The following is a 9,561-nucleotide window of genomic DNA, read 5'->3' as shown; positions in this document are numbered from 1 at the left end:
AAAGCCCTCTGTAAAAGTCTGTTGTTGTTATTACTTATAAAAGCAATTTTCATAAAGCTTTTATAGAAAGCAAATTACTTAAAGACTTCCTAGAGTATTTTGAAAAGTGCCTTGTTAGGAAAGAAATATGAACTTCATTTAATTAACCTAAGGTTTCATTTCTTCTTCCAGGCTAATGAATGTAAGAAACAGTCTCTTTCTGTATTATGGCTGAACAGGTTCCTGCTTTAGAAGCTACACCCGTAATGAACGACATGCCTCTTCCACCTCATATGGTAAACGGGGATAGCATGCAACAGGTGAGAAATAGGCATTATTTTTAAATTAAAATAACAGCCTAGTATAACTGTTATTCCATAAAATTTATGCAGACACATGGAGTCAAAACCCTTTCTTTGGCACTGCATACTCCAGCAATTAGCCAACGTCTTTGGTTCTTCTTAAGTCATCATTACCAACAATGTAATCCTCATTTCTTTATCAGTGCTGACCATCATCCATATTAACTTTCAAAGATATCTCTTTGGTTCCATCTACTTGTGTGTAACTTTGTCCAAGTATATAAAAAGCTTTGGTGCCCCTAATGGATAACAATTTTGGACTTTCTCCAAAACGTCAGAAAATGTTGACTTACAAACTGATTCAGTATCTCCATAGGAAGTATGTGTGTATGCATAAGTGATATGCACATATATGGATATATTTTTAACATTTTGCTGACACTGATAAGGATCTGATATCAAACATATGCCAAAAGCTATTACTCACTGGTTAGGTGATGAGAAAATATGAACAAACTTCACAAAAGAATTTCAAACTATTAATCACACGAAAGACTGCTTCACATTACTAATACTAAGAAAACTGAAAATTAAAACACCTTACACTCAGCAAACAGGCAAAGAGTATAAAATTTGGAAGTAGTCAGTGTTGGAGGGTCTGCAAAAAGACACTCTGTTAGTGGAACTGTGAATTGATCCAGCCATTCTAGAAAGCAATTTGGAATTATGCCCCCAAAAGTAACTAGAATGTCCGTACATTGTGACTTAGAGATCCCACTGCTAAGCATATAAGGAGGTCAAATACAGAAAAGCTTCTCTTTACCACAGTATTCACAGGAGCACATTTCTGATGTAGCAAAGAACTCAAAACAAAAGTACATGTCTGTCGACTGGAGAATGGCTAAATCATTTCTGGTATTCAGATATAATGGACTATCACTATACCATCAAGACATCAATAAAATAAAAATAATTTTTTTAATTTTATTACTTGCAATAAGTTGACTAAAAGCCTTTAGACCTTTCTAGATGGTTCTCCAGTTCTTGACCCAGCATGGATTTAGAGCTGGAATGGGCCTCATAGGTCATCTAATCTACTCCCAAGTAAACTCTAAGTTCAAAAGACTCTCCATTATTTTACAATGCCTCTTCTATAGAATTGCCTGGACATTATAATATCTTGAATGGCTGACAAGGTAAATCATTTTATTGAAAATAAATTTTAGGGGCCAGCTAGGTGGAGCAGTGGATAAAGTACTGGCCCTGGATTCAGGAGGACCTGAGTTCCAATCCGACCTCAGACACTTGACACTTACTAGTTGTGAGACTCACCCTGGGCAGGTCACTTAACCCCCATTACCTCACAAAAAAAAAAGAAAATAAATTTTATACTCATAAAACAAAGATGTATTAAAAGAACAGTTTATCAGGGAAAGTTTTGTTGCCTGAATAATAAGTTCATTCATGGAACAGTAGCGAGGTCTTCTGAAGCCTAAACTGTTTATAAAACAGCTCTTCAAGTGCCAAGTTGACTTCTAAAACCAACTTTTATTTGTCAGGAAGAAATTTCACTTTGAATAAAGGGTAAGGGGATAACGTCTGCTCTTATCCCAGTACCCTGGATCACCCAAATAATAATAAAATGAACTACGTTGGTTGGTGAGAATACCTGGCTCTTATACCTGACTAAAGATAGAAGTCCTAGAATTTGGAGGTGAAAGAGGACATTGGAAATGAGGTAGTCCCAATCCTTTTATTTTATAGATGAGAAAGCTGGAGCCCAGAGGAATGAGATGTCCTTGCTGAAGTCAGCATAGCTAGGAATAGAAGTAGAATCTGTATCTTCTAACTCTTTCCACCATATTTGATTAGTTCTTTTGAGGACTCAAGCAGATTAAGTTTAATTCCTAAATGGAAGCAGTCTGACTTGATGTGAAGAATTGATCCTTCCTGGCTGGGTGATTACTTCTGATATCATGGACATAGTAATGATAACAAACCTTTACATAGATAGCACTTTAAGGTTTACAAAGCGTATTTCATATGTTATCCCATTAGATCCTCACAACAACTTTGGAAGGTAGGTTCTCTTATCCTCATTTTAAAGATGAGGAACTGAGATTCAGAGAGATTAGCTGACTTGCCCAACGTTACAAAGGTGGGAAGTGTCTGGTTGCAGGATTTAAACTCAGGTCTTGATTTTAAGTTCAAGGCTCTATCCACTATGCCCACCTAACTAGTTGTATGGAAACATAGTTGATTGACTCCTTCATACAATTTCGTAGTCAATTTTAAATTTTTTATGTTTAAAGTCCCATTTTGAACAGCTACTACTACCTTCCAATTGTAGTGATTTTACAAAAACAAGATACCTTAGGCTTTACTTTTGTTGGCTTGATTAATTGATGAATTCAAGTCTAATAATCCGTTCCCGTGCTAACATTTCCTCATGGTCCACATCAGAGGTGTCAAACATGCAGCCCACAGTGCTGCCCAAACCAGATGGAAATGCCATTGGGAAATATTTACCAAAGTAAATAAAAACGCAGTAAAACAGAGATGATATTACATTTAAAAACTAAGACAGTGTGCAGCCTACAGGACTTCTGATGTACAGATTAATGGCTCCCGTTTCTATTGGACTTTGATACCACTGGGCTACATGACCATTCCAGAGAAATTCAGCTTTACACATGGAATGTTAGGCCCTCACTTCGTGTCTACAATGAAATGAAATCTCCCTCACAGCAAAAAGGTAGAGGGCTACTAGGACAAGATATAGTATACATTTTCAGATAAGGTTTTCCTTTTGGAATGCTTTTGTTTAACTGATTTTCATTATCACAAGGGAAGTTCCATTTGGAGTGGGAGTGGGTGCTGTTAAAGACAGAAGGCACCAATAAAATGTGTTTCCACTAATGAAAATGCAGTGCAGTCTAGAAAGACTCCATTCAGCTTTTAACTTTGATATCAGCTTATTGAGGAGAAGGCAATATAAAAATAGCTTTGTTGAAATGGCCATCCAGCTTCATTTTTTGGTCACCAGCTGCACCAGTTTACATATGGAGGGCACTGTTAGTGTCCATTTTGTTGATCATTAGTCACAGCTGCTGGGCCAGTACCAGACATAAGGAAGGTGACCATATAGTTTCCAGTATACTTATACTTCATCAAATATGCTGGGGCTCTGAAGTCAACAAGGAATTAAGGTTTGGTCTTTACATCTTTCAGCACCTGTTTTTTGTTGAGAAATTATTATGTATTTATCCTGAATCGTGATTCCTGTTTGTAGCTGGAGGGGTGCAGTGAAAAGGTAGTGGGGAACTATATGCATTTAAAGGATCATATTCACAACTATTTAATTTCTCCTTTGTGATAATTTAACTGGCCTATTTATTCTTCTCTGGAGATCTGGATTGCTCCCAGTGGATCCCTTTTTGACCATCCTGAGACCCTCATAAAATAAACATATAAAGATAGACCTTTTTCTAGTCATTAAAGACAACACACTTAACCATGTAGTTCTTTTTATAGGTTATATTGGTACAGGTCAATCCTGGAGAAACATTCACCATTAGAACTGAGGATGGACACGTTCAGTGTATCCAAGGTAAGTGAAGGTTTAATCAATCAAATGTGTGTTATTTGAATGAAACCAAATGTAGTGAACCTAATAGCATGAAAAGAAACGATCATGTTTTCAGTAGCTATATCAAACCTGTTTAATCATTCTTGGGTTAATACATACCTTAGTCAGAAGTTTATTAGTATTAGACCAACCAAGGCTTATGGTCCAGATACTGCCAGCAACTTCTGATTGATTAAGGTCATTCAGTCAGTCAGCATCTCTAAGTACCTACTATGTGCCAAGCACTTAATGTACTTGGCATGAAATAATTCAGAAGTCATATTTCCAAGGTCAAATCCAAATGTTTTCCCTCTGCCACCCCTTCAGAAGTAATCATCCAGTCTTTGCTTGAAGACCTCCAGTGAGGGGGATCCACTTCTTCCAGAGGCAGGCCATTTTCCATACTGAGACAACTCTCATTGATAGAAAGTGTTTCCTGATATCCAGCCTAAATTGGTCTTTCCATAACCACTGCTCATTTATCCCAGTCCTGTCAAATCTAATTTCTCTTCTAAATGACAAACACCATCATATTCACAACTTCTTCCCATCTCTCCATTCCATTTTCAGTTCCTTCAAATGATCTCCATATATTGTGAACTTGAGGTCTTTCTCCATCCTGGACCCTCTTTACTTCTTTTGAGAAAACCCTTCATTTTACTGGTGTCCTCCCTAGAAATTGGTGCCCACAACTGAACCCCAGCATTCTAGCCCGGGTCTGCCGAGGACAGTGGGCCTCTTGCCTCCTTATTCCTGGATGCTTGGCCTTGCTTAATGGTGCCTAAGATCACGTTTGCTTTCCTGAATACCACATAACTACCCTGACTCCACTGACAACCTCAGATACTGTTCACATATGTATATAACTTTTTGATTTTGATTATGAGGACTCTAGATAATTTTTAAAACTTTTTGTTATAGGTATATTACCATTCTGAGATTTCAAAACAAAGATAAAGTTCATATTCTTAGGGCTAAAGACTAATTTACCCACCATTCCTATCAAAGACAAGGATGATGGTATATTTTGGTCTCCATGCTTTGTAACATTTTTAGTCATTTTCTTATATATGTTCTAGGAATGTGTATATTTTTCATAAAATGGGATAATAAAAGGTCTAATTTTCAAAGGGCTTTATGGTTTACAAAATATTTCCTCCCATCAGCCCTATGAGGTAGACAGTGCAAGTATTACTATCCCCATCTTCAAGAACTTTAAGTGACTTGTCCATGATCAAATGGCTAATTAAATAGGCTCTGAATCTGGACTCACACCCAAGTATTCTGACTCCTGAGCCCAGCGTTCTTTCCATTTCACTACCACTGGTAAAGGAAGGGTGAGTACAGTTGAAGTCTGGCACTTGTTACATGACTAGCATCAGATCTTTTATTTATTAATAATAACATATTAGGTTATAAGGTAGACTTTGGTGCTAGCAATGAAATAACCTTGGCTTTAAAGTAATTTAAGATTTTGTAGATGACAGAATTAGCTTGAAGTGCCATATTTTCTGTAGCACAATCCTAGCCTTTCTTTAATTTACATAGTTGCATAGAACAATAATGTGTAAGTATGTTATTGTGTTGATTTGATATTAACGTTTTTAATCATCCTGCTTTAGGGCCAGCCCATGTTCCTATGATGTCACTAAATGGCTCTATGCCACCGATATTTGTTCCTCCTGGTTATATGTCTCAGGTATGTCAGAAGATTTGGTTTGGCACTTTGTGTCAAGGAATTTCTGGAGATTATTCATTCATTCAACAAATATTAAATGCCAAGGCTCTGTGGTAGGCCTTCGTGGAGTATACAGTAATGAAAACCAGTCCTTGCCCTCAAGGAGAATTTATAATCTCAATTTAATTAAAAGAAAAGCAATTATGTAAAATATGTAATATTCTTTCTATTCCTGTAGGGAGTGAATTTCGGAAAACCGATTAGTTTTTCACTAAAACTTTGTCAACATATTGCAAAACAGTAACCATAGTATTATTTGACCAATCCTTCCAAAGAGGGGTACTCAGTGCCTTAAATCAGAACTGTTTATGTAATGAACGCAAACCCAGTGCTAGATCTAGGAAAAATGAAAAATGTGCTAGTTGTTGTAATGGTACAGTATTTCTATTAATGAAATGATTCCCTTCAGGACATGGTATCAAACAGTGCTTAGAAAGTTTTGTTTGAATAATGCTGAAGATATTTAGGGGGCTTCAGAGGAAAATTTCCCTAGAATTCTACACAAAAATATAAAGTGCAACCTTGAGAATTTGGGGTTCAATTAAATGGTTAACCAAGGGGAAAAATAGTAAAGATAATCACAGTTCAGTCCAAGTTCCCTAATACTTCACGTGTCAGTGTTTTTATTACGTTTAAAGGGCACACTTCGTTGTTTCCATCTCCCCATAGTAATGTTTCCTATCTGAAATCAGATTTGATTTTATACTTGGAGTCTTCATTTGAAGCATTACTGGATACTTGGTCTTGTTTCATCTATGTTGTTAATATTTTTTAATTTAAATGCTTTTTCAAAGTTTTAATAACAGTAGTAGACTAGTGGTAGAGGCCAGAGAGGGGATTAAAAATCCCCCAGGAAAGCACAAGTAGGTGAAAGAAGAGGGTTCATAGTAGCTGTGCCAATTAGTGATGGGGGTTAGGTTGCTGCTAAGAGTGTTGGATGCAGACATTTATATGATCTGCCAGGAAGAAGAAACCTGAGAAAACTGGGGAACCAGAGTTCAAATTTAAAACCTCTAGGGTAGGAGACAAATGTTTCCACAAGTTTGCTCCTTGCAGTGAGCTTTGCAAAGCAGTTGGAAACACATGTATCCTAAAGGCCTCAGACTTCTTGGTTATAGAGAGAATATTCCTGCTAGAAGTGAGAAGGGGGAAAGTGCCAATGTGTAGTGTGTTATCCAGTCTGGGTGGGGGAGAGTAGAAGAGGGATTGGGGCTGGGGTGTCCTGCAGGAATTCAGCCTTTTAATGTTTGGTCTTTTCATTCAGTAATGGAAGAGATAATCAGGGCAATGCTGTTAAACTCTAATCCATGACACCATATGCTTGGAGGAAATTAGTTTCTTGAAACATTTAGAACCAATTACATATATAAACAACTTGAAAGTATTTTCAAATGTGTTTATTTTGTGTGTGTGTGTGTGTGTGTGTGTGTGTGTACAAAGTTACATTAATAATAGGAAGTACCCTGAAGGTCTCTGACCACTTTCATACTATTCTCTAAATTTGACACATTTCCTTTCACTTAACTTTCTCTGGAATCACCATGCTTTATCATTGTCACAAAAGATAAAAGACTTCATTTTTGCTTAACTACAATTTCCACATCTTTTAATTCCTGTTTAATTGAACAGGAAATGTTATGAGTTTTGTTTTATTTGAAAGACAAGTTGAATATGCTTGTAACAGAGGGTCTTACAGGAACTTGGAAAACTAAGCAAATGGTCTTTATAGAATCGTTGGGAATTCCCAAATCATTGTAAATCATAGTACAATCATATTCATGACTTACCAGTAATAGTCATCAAAACTTCCCTGTGAGGTAATGAACTTCACTGCTGGTTAGTTAGAAAACCCTAATTTGTAAAATGATAGGAACTGCAGCATAGGGAACAGCCCTCTGAAACAAATCAACACCTGAGACATCAAACACGGACCCTTTTGTGGCCCCAACACCGAAAGTCAGCTGGGACCAGATTAAGATGTCATTGGCAAGTATTTACCACAAATAAACAAACAGTAAGACATAGGTAACATTAGTTGGTATGTAGCCACAGAGATCCTTCTATCCAGATTAGTACCATTCTCTCCCCCACCACGCCACCCCCTTTCTATTTGAGTCTGACAGTTCATAAACTGTGGGTCATGACCCCAAATGGGATTTGGTAACTGAATGTTGGGGTCCTGAAAAATTTGGCAGCAGTAAAAGATTATGTATACCTATTTTATATACTTACATACCCAGGGTTGCATAAAAATTTCTCGGGCGAAAATGGGTGGTGAGTGGAAAAAGTTTAAGAAGCCCTGGCCTAGCCCACAAAGAGGTTCAGTGATTTGGTCACAGGACCAGAATATATCAAAGGTAGGACTTGAACCCAGATTTACAGGCCCCTCTCTACCCTCTACACAGTACTGCCTTTTAACTTATTTATAAAACAATTTATAGCCAGTTCTTCAAAATTGACAGGTTTTATTGGTAACCATTACCTTTTTTTTCCTCGCTTTTCTTTTTTCTTTTTTTTTCTTTTTTTTTTTTTTGGTGAGGCAATTGGGGTTAAGTGACTTGCCCAGGGTCACACAGCTAGTAAGTATTAAGTGTCGGAGGCTGGATTTGAACTCGGGTCCTCCTGAATCCAGGGCCAGTGCTCTATCCATTGCACCACTTAGCTGCCCAGTAAACATTACTTTTGATGTATGGCGATAGAAACACTTTTCCTTATTTTTCTAGTAGTAAATTTAATTTGGCAGAAACGAAAAGTGCTTTAATTCATTTTAATTCTGTGTCATTTTAGGGAACCATTTTTAGCCATTGACTACCAAGACACTACTGCTGTACTTTTTCAAGCAGACAACTCAATCAAAAGGCTGTATTCCTTTGCTGTCAGACTAATTAGAGAGCATCATTTTAAACTTATTCTTTCCTTAACAAAGCAGTATGATGCCTGAGTCCTGAGGAGGGAGGACTGCAAAGGTAGATAAGAAGCCGCTGCCCTTGAGGACTCTGGCTCTGCTTCTCAGCATCCTGATTCTGCCTTAATGACTTAGGCATCCCTTCTGGGTGGCAAATTAGGAACATCTCCAGTGAAGGCACTGTGCTGCATATTTTGCTTTCATTAAGGAATTCTCTTTTGTCAAGTACGACATTGTGATTTGGTCCTGAGATCTACTTCTTTGACACCTGAACTTTTAAAGGGAAGAGAGCAAGTCCCCATGTGTTAGTGTACTTCTCATTAACAAGTTTCTCAGAGATAAAGGTTGTGTGTATGAGCTGATAAATCTAAAGTTTAATAAAAAATAATTTGCAAGTATGTGATGTTGTTCTCTGATAGTAATATGATCCTGTGTTCTGTCTCAGGTGGTGGAAGAAAATGGAGTTCGAAAAATTGTAATTTTGCCACATTCTACTGAATACCACCCTCCCATGCATCCTCCTCCACATTTGCAACATTACATGCATCCACATCCTCCTCCTATGCTTGCCCATCCTCCTCATCCAATGTATCCCCCAGTTCCGGGATCAGAATTGCATCCACCCCAGTATATGCACCAACATCCAATGCCGCCACCACCACCACCACCACCACTGCCACAACCACGCATTTACCATGAATATGGTAAGATTGTTTGTTCTTAATAGAAAACGGTTTCAGTTTGTTGTAATCAGTTCCTTTTATCTTGGATACTTGTTCAAAAAACTAGAGAGAGGTAAGACTTCAACAAATCATTATGCATGTGATACAGAAATCTGGAGTGGTGAAAATGTTTGTATGTGATTGTGTTTGTCTTACCGGAAAATTCCCATTGATTATGTACCTCACTGAAAGCTATACTTGGTACTACTTTTTTTTACCTTGTGACTCTACAAACCCATGACGGACAGTCATAAAAACATTTTTCTCTAGAGTGAGATTTTTTAAGG

At 37.4% G+C, this 9,561-nt stretch overlaps 1 protein-coding gene across 8 annotated transcripts in view; it reads left to right on the top strand.

Moving 5' to 3' along the window:
* LOC122733715 (fibronectin type-III domain-containing protein 3A-like) overlaps positions 1-9,561 on the top strand; it is an 85,690-nt gene that overhangs the window by 27,431 nt on the left and 48,698 nt on the right. For all 8 annotated transcript variants that reach the window (XM_043974348.1, XM_043974350.1, XM_043974352.1 and 5 more), the window contains 4 exons: positions 172-299; positions 3,816-3,891; positions 5,532-5,608; positions 8,998-9,256. In XM_043974348.1, coding sequence (XP_043830283.1) covers positions 207-299; positions 3,816-3,891; positions 5,532-5,608; positions 8,998-9,256 — 505 coding nt within the window. In that variant the 5' untranslated portion in view covers positions 172-206. The remainder of the gene's footprint in view (positions 1-171; positions 300-3,815; positions 3,892-5,531; positions 5,609-8,997; positions 9,257-9,561) is intronic.

The sequence above is a fragment of the Dromiciops gliroides genome, chromosome X, assembly GCF_019393635.1.
Source record: "Dromiciops gliroides isolate mDroGli1 chromosome X, mDroGli1.pri, whole genome shotgun sequence".
Taxonomy (NCBI): domain Eukaryota; kingdom Metazoa; phylum Chordata; class Mammalia; order Microbiotheria; family Microbiotheriidae; genus Dromiciops; species Dromiciops gliroides.
The sequence above is the reverse complement of the archived record's forward strand: the minus strand, read 5'-3'. Positions and strand labels throughout refer to the sequence as shown.